This window comes from Merops nubicus, unplaced genomic scaffold (genome assembly GCF_000691845.1).
Source record: "Merops nubicus isolate BGI_N331 unplaced genomic scaffold, ASM69184v1 scaffold4090, whole genome shotgun sequence".
NCBI classification, from domain to species: domain Eukaryota; kingdom Metazoa; phylum Chordata; class Aves; order Coraciiformes; family Meropidae; genus Merops; species Merops nubicus.
In genome coordinates this window covers 1-15,822 of record NW_008581983.1, presented here as the reverse complement: position 1 = coordinate 15,822, position 15,822 = coordinate 1, and the positions used below count along the sequence as shown (strand labels likewise).

The window sequence follows — 15,822 nt, the reverse complement described above, 5'->3', positions numbered from 1 at the left end:
TCTTCCCCCGTGTCTGATGTCTCTAGTTGGGCCGAACTTCTCTTGGGGGCAGGGCAGTGGAGGGACAGAACAGCCTAAAACCCTGGGAAGGGGTAAGCGGAGAACTCGGGTTGTGTGTAGCGGGGGACGAGCCCGGGTCGTCGGATTCCTTGTTTTCCCAGTATCGGTTCGAGCTGATGAAGTGGATGTGGATGGGACAGTGGAAGATGACTTGGGTAAAAGCAGAGAAGGATCTCGAACGGATGATGAAGTTGTTCAGAGGTTAGTGCCTGGGGTTCTGGATAAGCTGCTTTTGAAATAGTGAGGATTTATTTTAGTTTTGAATGGTCTGTTCGAGCAGCAGTAACGGCTAAAGCCTCATAAATTGATGGGGAACACCAGTGAGATCGAGTCAGCTGAGAGAAAGTAGTTCTGGTAAAAACTGTCTCTGTCCAAATAGAAGTGAGCATGTGAATTTGGATTCAGAAATATTCAACTTGGTTCTGCCTAATATACTAGCCATATAAAACCAATCAAATTAATAAGGGTTTACTCTTGCATGTGGTAAATGGTGTCAGTTTAGTGCCTGTGGGTGAGCCATCTCAATGCTCATGAACCAGATCATCTTCTCTGAGGTACACCACACTCTGAGGATTACAGTGGGTTTAACATACCTGCATTCTTCCCTGAATTTCTTTTCAAGAAAAAAGTTACTTGGAAGCATGAATTTTCACATCATGAAACATGCAGTTGAAGTGTGTGCAAGGGTAGCCATTCTCATTTGATCATGTAATTTTTGGACTATGTCAGTGATTAAAGATCTTAGTATTATTTTAACCAGACTATTATTGTTGTTACTAGATGACAAAATCAGTTTTGTCTTGTTTGTGGACAAGAATATTTCACAGGTTTTCATTCTCCTAACAGAGAGGAAGAAGCAATCCAACTAGATGGCTTAAATGCATCCCAGATCAAAGAAATCAGAGAAAAATCTGAGAAGTTTGCATTTCAAGCAGAAGTGAACAGAATGATGAAACTTATTGTCAATTCTTTATATAAAAATAAAGAGGTTAGTGCCTTTACCAGCAGACCGTGTTAGAACTGTTTGTGTGTGTTCTGGAGTTTGACTACTGGTCTATATTTCAGATTTTCCTGAGGGAGCTTATTTCAAATGCTTCGGATGCTCTAGATAAGATCCGGTTAATATCCTTGACTGATGAAAGTGCTCTTGCTGGTAACGAGGAACTTACGGTCAAAATCAAGGTAAGAAGTTTTAGGTACAACACTTGATCCCTGACAGGAGTGCAAAAAGATAGCGCGTTGTTAAATGTAAATTTTGGGGTTAATACTGATGCAAATAAAAACTAGGAACACTCAGGACCCTTGCAATTAACTTTATCAAAGATTGCTCTTAATGATGAAAATATATTTCTTATTCTATAAAGAGTAGTTAAGTATTGAAATCCTTGAAGGTAGGTTTTCCTTATATCGGTAGTTACAGCAGATTTGATTTATTGTTGCAAGGCATGAATTTGGATGGCTGGTACCCCCCATTTTTCTATGGCTGTGTTATATATTAAGATTCAAAGTGAAGTGAAACTGCTTCTTTCTCTTTCAGTGTGATAAAGAAAAGAACATGCTTCATGTCACAGATACCGGTATTGGCATGACAAAAGAGGAGTTGGTTAAAAACCTGGGTACCATTGCAAAGTCTGGTACAAGTGAATTTTTGAACAAAATGACTGAGATGCAGGATGATGGTCAGTCAACATCTGAGCTAATTGGCCAGTTTGGTGTTGGCTTCTATTCTGCTTTCTTAGTAGCAGACAGAGTTATTGTCACATCAAAACACAACAATGATACTCAACATATTTGGGAGTCAGATTCAAATGAATTCTCTGTGATTGATGACCCAAGAGGAAACACTTTAGGACGTGGCACAACCATAACGTAAGTATTAAGTTTATTTGGATTAAACAGAAAAAAGTTGTGTGATTGCATTTGGCTCATTGGAATATGCAGGTGGCTTTAGCATTGTGCCTCATATGTTTGATTCTTGTAATACAGCTTTTTTTATTTTATTATAAAACATACAGACTATTAACTGCATCCAAAATAAACATGGATTGATAACAGTTCACATTCCATTAGATGAAGAAAAAAATGAGCATCTTGACAAGAAGCTCTCAGCAAGTGATCTAGATGGTGCAGGTGCCTGCAGTCTCACACAGTTCTTCAGGACAACTGTAGCCTTTCAAAACCTCTACAGGGGCCATAGAGCTTCCTGTTGGAAACTGGCTGCTATTTGTATACCAGTGAGACTGGTCTGATGCAAATGTCAAGTAAGAGGTAGTTTGACAGTCCTATTCTCATTACTTTCATGAGCAGAGAAACCTATTTGTTGAGGGTTTAGAGGACTTCTGCTGAAGAAGGCAGTTGGTATGAAGAGGTTCATCTCAGTGCTGTAGTTCCAAGTAAAGCCAGTGGGAGTGTATCAAGGTCCTCATAAGTATCAATATGATTTGAGGTTTTTATTTAGACTTCTGGATACTGTGTGCTGCCCCAGTTGTTGAAAACAATTATCCTTTCCTTGTTGTTGAAGCAGGTAAGTGGGGATTATATTTTTAAAGAGAGCTGAACTAACAAAAGCTCACATGCTTGAATTTGAATCGCTATAGCTGCAACAGTAGGAAAATACGTAAAATTACTTCAAAATACTTGTCCAGCACTTTGAATGTGTTTTTTTTTTTTTTCTTCAGCCTTGTCTTGAAGGAGGAAGCATCAGACTATCTTGAGCTGGATACTGTTAAAAATCTAGTAAAGAAATACTCACAATTCATAAACTTCCCCATATATTTATGGAGCAGCAAGGTAAGTAGATTTAGCTGAGCATTGCACTGTATGAGGTTTGGTTGTTAGAACTGTCTGGCCAGATATTTCAGGAAGGATGAGAGCATAATATAGAACTTCTGCTTGTCTGATTTCTAAAATTCTTCTGTTCATGAGTCTCTTGGCTAATATTTTGCTAGTTATTTACTCTCAAAGTTAATGTGTTGCTAAAATCACAAACTTTGAAGAAACTTTATCAAAGGAGCAACTGTAGTAATTATTAGGAAGTGTCTTTCTTCCACTGGGCTTGGCAGCCAGAAGCTTTTGTGAGCTCTCCAGCAGGGCCGTGGTGGATGTCTTTTTTTTAAAATGGCAGTGTCTTAACTTCCAGGCCTGTACTTACATTTTCTTGGTGTAGTACTAACTATAAATCAGATAAGTCTCTGATTAGTGTTATGTATAAAGCTGTGAAATTTGAGTACAGGGACCTCCTTAGCACATCAAAGGAAAGGATGTATTAATGAAAACACAACTAAGCTGTAGCTACTTACAGAGAAATTCTTGTGATAGGCAAATATTGCAAGTTAAACCCACCCTCTGAGAGATGAAGCTGTTGGAGGGGATACTAGAACATTCTTCGTAGGAAGCCAAGCAGGCCAAGTCCTGATGTTCATGTCTTTTTAGACTGAGACTGTTGAAGAACCCATTGAAGAGGAGGAAGCAAAGGAAAAAGAAGAAGCAGATGATGATGAAGCTGCAGTTGAAGAGGAGGAAGAAAAGAAACCAAAAACTAAGAAGGTAAGCTTTGTCAGACTTGGGGTGTTGTGATGTCAGATGGTTAAGTTCTCACAGATAGTCTTCCAGGGGTTCTCTTCAGTAGTGTGTGTGCTTTCAAACAGCAATCCTGTTTTCAAGTGCAGTTGGACATGATGTCAGGAGATAAGATGGTGAAAAAAACCAGACTTGATTGAAATTAGGTAAATGACTGAGAATAGCCTTGTGAGGCGAGGCAGAACTAACCATAAACACTTGAGTGAACTGCTTGAATAGCAGTGGCATTCAGTGGTCTTACACTGACTATTTTAAACGGGAGGATACTCTGCTGGAAAGCTGTTTTCAGGTGGCAGTAGGGCAGAAGTGCTGATACTCTGTGTTAAGCATACATAAGAACTTTGTCCCCATGTGTTACACGGGTGTGTGTACATGAATGTGACTATCCAGGCTATGGCATAATCTACTTTGTGAATTAGAAAGCATTTATTTTTGATATGCTGTTTTTATGACTTGGCCTTGGGGTGTCTTTAACTGACTTAACCTGAAGTAAAGAATGAGTCAAAGACTGGTGTTTACATACCTAGGTTGAAAAGACTGTCTGGGACTGGGAGCTCATGAATGACATAAAACCAATCTGGCAGAGACCATCTAAAGAAGTTGAAGAAGATGAATACAAAGCTTTTTACAAAACCTTTTCTGGGGTAAGCTCTGAGCCTTAAAATTGTTCCAGAGAAAGAGGTTTACTGTAGTACTTCTTGCTGTATAAACAAAAATGATTGCTTACAGGATGGGCTGTTTCTGAAAACTTAAATGCTGTCAGTAGACAGAATTGCAGAGAGCCAAGGACATATTAATGTCTCAGGAGTTAATCTTTTTCTTCAGAGGAAGGGAGGTATTGCCACTGAAGTGTTGGGTGGTCTAGGTTTTGAGAATGAGTATGTTCCAGCTCACATGGAGCTTACCAACGTGTTTAAATGTTGACAGGGAAAGGTGGTGCTTGTGTTGTATATGGTGGAAGAAAGAGGAAAATAACAGCATCGTCTTTGTGTGAATACAGCATAATGTGTTACTTGTGACAGGACAGTTAAGAGGCTCTTGATGCTGTATTGGTTACTGTGCTATTGGTAAATTGGTGGTTAACCTTTTTTTTAAAAAACAAAACATCAGAAATAGACCAATAAACCCCAGTAGGTCTTGAGGAAGATTACTTCTATGAGTAATTTTGCTGGATCTGAAACCTTTGTTTTCATAATAAGTTCTAAGAAAGCATAGTTAGATGCTTAATTGTCAAATAAGTGCAGTTCTTTGGCAAACTGGTTACTGGCAATGTATTAACTCACCAATATTTTCCCCATGTCAACTGAAATAATTCCTCACAGGAACATGATGACCCTATGACTTTCACCCACTTCACTGCTGAAGGGGAAGTTACTTTCAAATCTATCTTGTTTGTTCCTAATTCTGCTCCACGTGGCCTGTTTGATGAATATGGATCCAAAAAAAGTGATTTCATTAAGGTAGGATGAGGAAGTATGTGGGTATGCTTTCATGTCTTAAAGGGAAAAAACAAAATCATAACCTGGCTGCTGTTTCCTTCTGTAATTTAGCTGTATGTTCGGAGAGTGTTCATCACTGATGACTTCCATGACATGATGCCCAAATATCTGAACTTCATTAAGGGTGTTGTAAGTATTAAGTTTTACCTTTCATTTGATTTTTATCTTCAAATACTACTAGCTATACTTAAGTGTTTCTTCCTCGATTAGGTGGATTCTGATGATCTTCCTTTGAATGTATCTCGTGAAACACTTCAGCAGCATAAATTGTTAAAGGTAAGCTAATTGATCTTAAATTCTTTCGTTGTAAACACACAACAGCAAGATTTAGAAGAATTTTAGATTAATTTTACTTTATATAAGGAGTGTGGAATCAAAGTACAGGATATCCCTGCATTACTGTTTTCAGACTACCTGTGTTTCCTTGGGCACCAGGATACCCAAGTGTCTTGAAGCCATCCTCAGGGGTTGGACTGAGGGTTCTTCCAAGTGCTTATTGTTACAACTTGGTATCGTGGCTTTTTTAGGTGATCAGGAAGAAACTTGTTCGCAAAACTCTTGACATGATCAAGAAAATTGCAGAAGAAAAATACAATGACACATTCTGGAAAGAGTTTGGTACTAATGTAAAGCTTGGAGTTATTGAGGATCACTCCAATCGTACACGACTGGCTAAACTTCTTCGCTTCCAGTCTTCCCATCATGAAAGTAACCTCACAAGCCTTGACCAGTATGTGGAAAGAATGAAAGAAAAGCAAGACAAAATTTATTTCATGGCAGGTGCCAGCAGAAAGGAGGTATGTGAGTGGAAGAAAGGGGGGAAGTGGGGGGAAATATTATGGCTTCTAGTTGCAGCACCACAAACATTGTGAGCTGTATTTGCTGTAGGTGTGGAGATTCCAGGCTTACATTACTGCTGCAGTTCAGTTTTCCCTCTGCCAGTGTTTGCTAAGTAGTTGTACGCGTTTCAGTAGCTCCTGCTACCAATGCAATTAAACTGGCATCTGATCTGTTTTGTCCCTGTAGGCCGAGTCCTCACCATTTGTTGAACGTCTTCTGAAAAAGGGCTATGAAGTGATCTATTTGACTGAACCTGTAGATGAATACTGTATTCAGGCTCTGCCAGCATTTGATGGCAAGAGGTTTCAGAATGTAGCCAAAGAAGGCGTCAGCTTTGAAGAAAGTGAAAAGTCTAAGGAGAGTCGGGAAGCCTTAGAAAAGGAATTTGAACCACTCTTAAACTGGATGAAAGACAAAGCCCTGAAAGACAGGGTAAGATGCTATGTTATGGTATGCTTATTTGTAAATGGGGTGCTTGCTATACAACACAGCTTTGAGATTCTTGGAGCATAGACTTGACCGTAGCTTCTCTGCCTTTCTAAGGATAAATAAATTGTTTAATACCTTTATTTCAGGAACATAGTGAGTTAGGATGTCATGTTAGGAGTTGGAGCCTTCAGAAAAATATTGAAGGAACAGAAGATGTCAGTGGTTTTTTTACTTTATTCCCTGTATAAGCTATTGGCTCTGTGAACTAACACTAAGGCTTTTTTTCTCCTACAGATTGAAAAAGCTGTGCTATCTCAACGTTTAACCCAGTCTCCATGTGCTCTTGTGGCTAGTCAGTATGGATGGTCTGGTAACATGGAAAGAATAATGAAGGCTCAAGCTTACCAAACTGGGAAGGATATATCTACAAAGTAAGCGTTCAGTTATGTAGCAGCAGATGTGAAATATGGTTGATGGCCTCCCCTCCATCTGGTTCAGATGATCCTCCATACTTTTAGGTCACTTAATCAAGTTAGTGTCCATCATACTCTTACACCGATATTTCAAAGCATGTAAAACCACCTGGTGAAGACTCACCGGTGGCATTTCCTACTGTCTTTTGGTGACAAGAGAAGATGAATTTGTCTTTGAATGCTTCTAAGAGTAAAGTTAGTATTAAAGTGCAGCAGAGGAAGACACTTGTTATCTGTGGCTGTAATTGCTATTCATGGGTTTAAGGATGTAGCTGGGTCCTGTACTTCAAAACTTAGTGATGTAACTTCTGTTCTTTTCAGTTATTATGCTAGCCAAAAGAAGACATTTGAAATTAATCCCAGACATCCATTGATCAAGGACATGCTGAGGCGAGTCAAGGTAAACAAGTAACAGCTCTGAAATACTGACTGCTTGGCTGCATATAAGCTGATTAACAGTTCTGTTTGTCTTAATGCTCTTCCACATTAGGAAAACGAAGATGACAAAACAGTTTCAGATCTTGCAGTCGTGTTGTTTGAAACTGCAACTTTGAGGTCAGGATATATGTTACCAGACACCAAGGAATATGGAGACAGAATAGAAAGGATGCTTCGTTTAAGTTTAAACATTGACCTGGATGCAAAGGTTAGTTTGCTTTCAACTTGGGGCTGATAATTGACTTACACCACTGCTACATATTAAAAAGCAGATACTTGATAGACTTGCATAAAATGAAATATATCCAGCTTCCCACACTTAACTGGGCTTTTGGTGGCCCACTTCAAGGATCTGGATAAGAAACTAATGTAACCCTGCACTTCATACTTATGTCTTTCCTTCTACTTTTCTTCCTAGTTGCTTGGGATTATCTTCTGTTACGCTTCAAGGACTGTCCTGTCCTTAACTAAGTGGTTGTACTGTGGGAGTAAACTAGGGGCTGCAGGCAGATGTACCTGTTGCTTTAAATGGAGAAATTCCTAAAAGGATGTAACTAATACAAGTGTTCAAAATGGTGTGCAAGAACTTCTGCTGGGTATCTTGCTGGAGAAGGCATGGTGTATCAACATTAAACAGAACTTGCTGTCTCCTTCACGTAGGTTGGGGGAAATATTAGGAACTGATAGCAAATGCTTCCATGGTCTGTATTTAGCTAGTCCACAACTAGTAAATACCTGAAGCAAATTGCTTGTGACCTTCCTACAGGTGGAAGAGGAACCTGAAGAGCCTGAAGAGGCAGCTGAGGAGGCAGAGGAGCAAGATGAAGAGGAGGTGGATGCTGATGCTGAAGACAGTGAAACACAGAAGGTAAGGTCTCAAGTTTGACTCTATTTAAAAATATTTCTGTGCAGTTTTGTCTGTGATACTTCTGGCAACAAACTTGTTTCCTTTTGGCATTCATGACACTAGTTCTTAGTGTGAAGTTTTCCAAGCTTTTCTTGGAGGGAAAAAGCCTGCAGTATAAATGATGCTTCATTCTTCATCAAACTACATTGTAAGAAGAAAAAGTTCAAAGTTAGAGCTAAATCAGGTTTCAGAGATCTTAAGAGTGCCCTGTGGCAAGAAAATGGCAGCAAATCCTCTACAGTGAACTTTATTATCTATCACATTTCCACAGCTTGTGGGCAGTAACGTAGCAAATTGGCAGGAGTTCAGTTTCAAAAGCTCATGACACAGGCAGGCAGCAGCGTGGCCTGTGAGCAGTTAAGTGCTGTGTGAAGCTAGCCTTTACTTGGCTAGTGTGCAGTTTTAATGATGTCTTGGTTAACGTGCTGAACTCTTCTAATACCACAGCTGCTTTGATAACATTAAATACTGAAGTTATGTCCCAACTGGACCTGCTTTCTCAGGTTGCTTTTGAAATTGCCCTTCAAGATGACATCTTGTGACTAGCACAGATACTTAGCTTTACAGATGTTAAACAGCAGGCAAGTACATCAGATTACCTAAGAATAAATCCAAGTAACGATGCTTCTTGTACTATAGCTCCTTAATTCTGATGCCATTACTATTGTGTTTGCACTGCAGTATAAGCTGCAGCAACAACAATGTAGTACAAAGCAGTAAAGTCATGTTCTGTGTGGTGGGTTTGCACACTTGCAGGTTAAGGTTTTCTGACTCCTGAGTGGAAAGTAGATGTGCTCCCTAGCTCTGCAATCTATTACTGTGCCTGAAAGATGGCTTAGAAAGTGTAAAATATTAAATGGTATGCTAGAGCTACTGCTAACATTTGAGCAACCTAAAAAATTTTATTCTTGATAGCAAAGCTTAATATGGCATCATTGGAACAGAAGTTTGACTTTAATACCTCTTTATCATTAGCAAGATGCATTACTTGGTGCTTTAGAAAGCATCAGCAGTTCTTTTGAGAGCTCTTGTAACCCTTTCCACTTCCAAAAAGCAAGATTGATTTTTCTCTCTGTCTTCACAGGAATCCACAGATGTGAAAGATGAACTGTAAGCTGCACTCAACTTACCGTCCTCCACTGGGGGGTTAGGAGGGAATGTGAATGAGATTGTTTTGGTTTTTTTTTTTTTAACTGTAAAATGTTGAGGGGTGGTATGGGGTTTAAGGGTAAGAGGATTTTTGTTTTAAGTTCATTTTTCTAAAAACATTCCTCATGAATGTAAATTTGTATTATTTAACTGACTTGGTGTAAAATCTTGTCATGTATAAAATGTTCCCAAACACCACTAACTCTAAATGAATACACAACAAGCTCATTTTGTGGGATAGCACAAAGAAACAGAGGGATCATCCTGAGTGTTCAGATCCTTTGTATAATGGGCAGTTTGCAGTTCTTGTGCCTCTCCTCACTGGCACAGCCTCATTCAGCTGGGTAGCATGTGCCCATGTGGTGTTGGGTTTTGTGTTAACCAGCCTCCTGCCCTCTTGAGCTGAGGTACATGACTGATACCAGGTGTATGGATCTTGCTAGTTGAAATAAATATTCAAGAAGTTATGTATCTACTGATGTCTTGAGAAAGATGAGATAGGTCAGTTAAAAATGGCATCGGAACTGAAGTTGTGACAGCTTGCACGGGACTACATCTGACTTGACTCCTGTGTACAGAATAGACATCTGTAGCTTTTACTAAATGTGAACAACTGGAAGTGGCTCACTACCTGTGAGCTTGTACCATCCTCCACAGTATTTGGGAACCCTGCCTTTGACTTGTGTAGCTACATCAGTCCTGCTTTATACAGTTTGGTTTTTGGGGGTGGGGGGTGTCTTGTTTTTAAGGATGGAAACTTGGCTCTTACAGTTGCTCCTTGATGATGATCCTAAACTTTTCACTCCTGTTCTGTCTCTTTAGTATGGCAAAGCACTGTAGATAATTGAGCTAAATCCTGTTGACATGAACTTGCCATGTGGACAGGTTGAACTGGAGGCATGAATTTCCCCTCATTATATTAGCTTTATGTGGTGCTTGGTTAAAGCACTACATGTTCTCACTAGTGCCTGTACTGTGAAATGTCCTCACAAGGGTTAGTGGAAAGTGTTCACACTGAAGATTTTCAGAAGTTTTGGATTTGCTTTCCTGTGTGGAAGTATATAGGAGTAGTACTTCCAGAGAGTGGTTCTACTTAAGAACCACATTCTTTTTAAACAGAGCTCATGTGAAGTTTGAGCTTCTACACTCTGAAACAAAATAAACTTACTATTTACATGAGGGCACTAAACACTGACGAGAACTTGCTTTCAATTTACTAGGCTGATTCTATGTGGCCCTAATGCTGTTTCCATGCACTAAATACAAATGCCACCTATCGGTGTAGTTACTGTGTTAGGGCTCATGCAGAGCTGTTGGCTTTACTGCAGTATGCTGTTCAAGACTTCATGGAGTGGGAGCTTAGTTTTGTTGTTTTTGAGGGAGTTTGGGGTTTGTTTTGGTTTTTGCTCGCTGTAGTTGTATCTTGGACGCATGGTAGGAGCCTTTTGTTAGAGCATGCCAAAGTGGTCTGGCCCTAGGGCATAGTTCAGAGACTAGCAGTACCAGCTTTCACATCAGCCCTTCTCAGTTACCTTTCCTCCCTGAGGCAGTCCTCCTTGGCAATGCAGCTTCTGTGCTCTACAGCAACTGAATGCTGCTGAGGTTTGGATTTTGTACTTTATTTTTTAAATACCACTTGTAGTGATACCCGTTGGAATATAGCATCAATAGGCACTCTGTTAAGTCTCTTACTTGACCAGCCTGAGTGGCAAATGTGGCTCAGGCCTGCGGTGTGATGGTGAAGAGTGCTTCCGCACATAACAAATGGAAGAGTATTGGAAGCATAGGGTTGGTTGCTTGGTACAGCATTGTACTTAATCTGGTATTGCTTGTAGAATTAAGCAACCTTTGTTCTGTTACATAGCTGAGGTTCTCTATGCCAAGGTAGTTCATCCTAAAAACAGTCCAATTCAATTTCAGAAATAATAAAGAGCACCGTTAAGAGTCATGCTTTGTGCTTTTTCATCTTCCTCAGCTAAGGGTGTCATTTGCAACAGAGCTGCGGTCCAGCTGCTTTCTCTGCCCTGGAGTGACAAGTGTTTGCTATTAATAAGCACAAAATGCAGCTCTAAGCTTACATTTTTTTTCTTTGTTAGCCCTGTGAAGCAAAATGGTGTCAATACTGGAAGTGTTGTCTCTCAGTCATATTGGGGCCATTTCTTCCAGGGCAGCTGTTGCACCAGTTCTGGGGGTGTTAAAATGTGGTGTATTGTCAGGTTTACTGTTCCTGGATGGGTGCTAATGAGAGCAATTCCTGCAGCATAGAAGAGTGTGGAGTGGAACAGATGCTCCCTGTTGCTCAGCTTCTATTAGCAGGATCCATTTAGAAATCCAAGGCAAAGGTAGTAACCTCCCTCTGTGCAACGTTTAGATCAGAAAAGCCTTTAGAAAATAGGAAGAAATGCATCTTGTGTGTCAGAAGACAACCCTACAATGATGGGGGTAATACTCCCACAAAGTGTGAATAGCGGGGTATGGGTTGGTGAGTCCCAGCTCTTCAAAGACGTAACTGGAAACTTGCTGTTCCTGCTATAGTTAGAACAGGAACAAAATACTGCTGAACTGCCCCATCTTGATCTTGTGTTGAGGTGGAAGGTTGTCAGTCTCAGCTTTTTTCTTAAGCACAACAGAGGAAAAAGTAGTTTTACCAGAACTGAACTAAGATGTTCTCACTGATGGTTTGAATTTGGGCTTAACATCCAAGATCTTACTTGAGGCCTCTTGTATGCTGCTATCACTGAGATATGGGCAGTTGATCACAGGGGCACTTAAAAGCAGCTGCTGTCCTAGATCAGCCACTATTTACAGAACTGGGAGCAGAGACAAATGCACACAAACTGTACACCTTTCAGCTTAGGAAAACCACTTCCAGTAACAGCTTCACAGCTGAAACACTTAAAAGCAGCACTTCAGTGATCATTTCTGGATCTGTCTATTAAAAGATGTCCAGGTACTTGGCCAGTATGACTGGGGAACCTATTTTGTTTCCTTGCGTTTTTCTGCCAAGTTACACCTGAGAACTGAGGTTGAAGCCTGTGTGTTGTCTGGGTACCCTACTTAAGGGAAAGCAATCGCCAACCTTCACAAGCAAAACTGTGTGCCATTTAAAAATGGGTTTTCCTACCAGCTTTGTAGGATGTTGAGTTTGTGTCAATGTTCCTGGTGCAACAGTTATATGGCAGTTCCTATAATAGGACTGAAAAGTAAACCTGCATTTGCTACTTCTGTTTTCTGTATTTACAGCTATCAAAACTAGATGTAAATAAGATGCCCAAATGGAGTAAAAATGCCCATAATTTCAGTGTAATCTGCACATACTTGCCCTGTTTAATGGATCAAGTTGTAAGATCCTCTCCAGCCTTCCCTGTAGATTCCCTGTCGGTAGGAATCCCCTGCCAGAGCCGGCAGCCAGCGGGGGAAGGGGCCAGCACAGGAAGTGCTGTGGTGAAGAACCTCCCTTGGACCTGCCCTCGATTGCTCTACCAGGCTCTGCGTTGGGTCCAGTCAGAATTACAGTGTAAAAAGAGGGGACATGCCAAGGGCTAAATGAGGTCAAACAAGCTTTGTAAGGCCAAGGAGTAGCTACAAAAGCGTGACTTGTCAATATGCTAAATTTCCTACGCTTGTTAATCGGATGAAAAGCTTCAAATTCCATCACTCACTAATGTGAGTTTACATCTTTATTCTGAATGATACTCCACTGCAATCAAATTATGAGCATCTTTGCACAGAAGATTGGACTTGAAAATAGTATTCATTTATTTTTAATGCTGCCTATAACTGCTTAAAGGAAGCAATCTATTTTAAGGGAGTTTAGTTATTTCACGCAGGGTTTTCTGCAGTTGAACAGATTGTTTTGTCAGTTCCAGTTTTCACAATGTAAGAAGTAAATTCTGGTCACTGCTCCGAAGTCTGAACTTGGCTTGATCTTGCTTTTAGACCCAAGAGTTCTGTTTTCAGTTCTCCAGGCTTAGGAGGGATTTCAGGTATGCTCTGTTAAAAACAGAAGGGTGTCAGTGTCATAGCACAAGAGACCAGTAAGTCAGCCTAACTCCGTAAGAGACAGCACTGCAGCTGAAGTGTTATACCACCCTCTTTTTTGAGCTGAATACAATTCTTGCTTGCAAAACGTCTTTAAGGTTATCCTATTTACTTTCTGTAAAAATAGCAAAATACAGGTTGAAAAAAAGGAGAAAGGAAGAACAGGTACTTTGTTAATAGGAACAATACTTCTGTGCCATTTAAGAATCATAGAATGGTTTGGGTTGAAAGAGACAAAAAACGATCTAGTTCTAACCCTGCTGCTAAGGGCAGAGAAACCTCACACTGGACTAGGATGGACAAGGCCCCATCCACCCTGGTCTTGACCATCTCCAATGATGGAGCATTCACAGCTTCCCTGTGCAACCTGTGCCAATGTCTCATCACCCTCACACTGAAGATCCTCTTCCTTATGGCTAATCTAAATCTGTCTTCCAGTTTGAGGCCACTACCCCTCGTCTATCACTACAAGCCCTGTGACAAGCCCTTCCCCAGCTTTCTTGTAGGCCCCCTTCAGATACTGGAGGGCCACAATAAGGTCTCCCTGGCGCCTTTTTCAGGCTGCACAAACCAAGTTCTCTCAGCCTGTCTTTGTAGGAGAGGTGCTCCAGCCCTCTGATCATCTTCGTGGCCCTCCTGTGGACCCAGTCCATCAGGTCTATCTCCTTATGTTGGGGGCTCCAGAGCTGGAAGTAGTACTCCAGGTGGGGATCTCACAAGAGCAGAACAGCAGGGGACAATCACCTCCCTTTTCCATGGTGTCATCCATAAACTTGCTGAGGGTACACTCAATTCCACTGTTCATGTCACCAACAATGTTAAACAGCACCAGTCCCAGCACTGATCCCTGAGGAACACCGCTCGTCACGGGTCTCCATTTGGACATTAAGCCATTGACCACAACTCTTTAAGTGTGTCCATCCAGAAAATTCCTTATCCACCAAGTGGTCCTTCAACCAAATCCATGTCTCTGCAATTTAGAAACAAGGATGTCATGTGGGACAGTGTCATCTGCTTTGCACAAACCCAGGTAAGTGACATCAGTTGCTCTTCCATTATCCACCGACACTGCAGCTATCATAAAAGACCACCAAATTCATCAGGCACAATTTGCCCTTGGTGAAGGCAGGCTAGTTGCCACCAATCGCCTCCTAATTTTGCATGTGCCTTCACAGAGCCTTCGGGAGGATCTGCTCCATGATGTTGCTGGGCACAGAGGTGAGACTGACTGGCCTGTGGTTGCTCAGGTCTTCCTGTTTTTGCTTCTGAAGGTGGGGCTTATGTTTCCCCTTTTCCAGTCAGTGGCCACTTCACCAGACTGCCACAACTTTTCAAACTGATGGAAAGCATCTTAGCAATTTCATCTGACACTTCCCACAAGACCTGGAGATGGGTGTTGTCAGGTCCCACTGCCCTGTACATCTTCACGTTCTTTAGATGGTCTCAAACCTGATCTTCATTTACAGTAGGCAGATCTTCCTTCTGCAGCTTGGGCAGTGGGGCTGGAGCCCTTGCTGGCGAAGACTGAGGCAAAGAAGTCATTGAGCACCTCAGCCTTCTCCATATCCCTTGTGACTAGGTCTCCCGTTTCCTTCCGGAGAAGGCCCACATATTCCCTAGCCTTCCTTTCACCACAGACAGACCTGTAGTTTTCTTGTTACCCTTGATGTCCCTGGCCAGATTTAATTCTATCATCTGGGCTTAGCTTTCCTAACCTGACCCCTGACTGCTTGGACCAGCTTCTCATTTCAATATAGCACAGTGTTTTCAAAACCCAAAAAGTGCACAAGAGCATGAGGCCAAGATAAAGCCTACAAATCAGACCTCCAAGAGACCAAATCAGCCATTAGTATGCCCGGTGGACAGTCTCATTTTGAGTTGGCTCCCTTGTGACTGTAACTCTGATAGCCTCTACTCTCTGTCAGTTTTTAATGTAAATTCTCAGTCATCTTCATTTCCATTACCGAGGGAATAAAAGTCTGCTTAAATCTAATATTGCCCCTTCTCGCCCATTTTGCATGCTCCTTTCAAACACCCAGCTTCCCGCAGCAGTAACCCCTCCTGAAGAAGTCTGCGGAACTTTTCTATTTTCGGTACCGCGGTGCCAGTTTGAAGGCATCTCCCAAGAGCAGCCCGCGCTACCCGGTCGCTCCTCCTTCAGAAGCTGATCGTTTTTTGCAGCCAGACCAGCGAGGCCTTTCTGCAGCATCCCGCAAACGCGCCGCCAGGCTCCGCAACGCAACCACGCGCCGGAACCGGCCCAGCACTTACAAGGTCAGGCCTGTAGTACCTGTGCACGACCTCGGCGCCGGCGAACATGGCGAGCATGCTGGCCGTCAGCGCCTTCAGGTAGGTGGGCCAAGGCACGCCGGCGGGCATGGCTGCGGGGCGGGCGGGCACGCGGCGA

General features: G+C 41.7%; 2 protein-coding genes across 2 annotated transcripts; one reads left to right on the top strand and one right to left on the bottom strand.

The window, feature by feature from the left end:
• Positions 1–120: 120 nt before the first annotated feature.
• HSP90B1 (heat shock protein 90kDa beta (Grp94), member 1) lies at positions 121–9,573 on the top strand (the record flags this gene model as incomplete). The annotated part of the gene is made up of 17 exons (XM_008936165.1): positions 121–261; positions 907–1,048; positions 1,126–1,242; positions 1,598–1,929; positions 2,739–2,850; positions 3,493–3,606; positions 4,167–4,283; positions 4,962–5,099; positions 5,190–5,267; positions 5,349–5,414; positions 5,666–5,935; positions 6,165–6,410; positions 6,702–6,838; positions 7,202–7,280; positions 7,371–7,526; positions 8,085–8,186; positions 9,310–9,573. Coding segments are annotated over 17 exons (2,377 nt in total), but the record flags the coding sequence as incomplete, so codon positions are not given.
• A 3,698-nt stretch (positions 9,574–13,271) lies between these two features.
• Positions 13,272–15,794, bottom strand: LOC103768983 (chromosome unknown open reading frame, human C12orf73). Its single transcript, XM_008936153.1, has 2 exons — positions 15,687–15,794; positions 13,272–13,367 (listed from the first exon to the last, which is right to left on the bottom strand). The coding sequence occupies exons 1-2, from the start codon at positions 15,792–15,794 to the stop codon at positions 13,272–13,274; spliced, it is 204 nt and encodes a 67-aa protein (XP_008934401.1).
• Between the last annotated feature and the right edge of the window lie 28 nt (positions 15,795–15,822).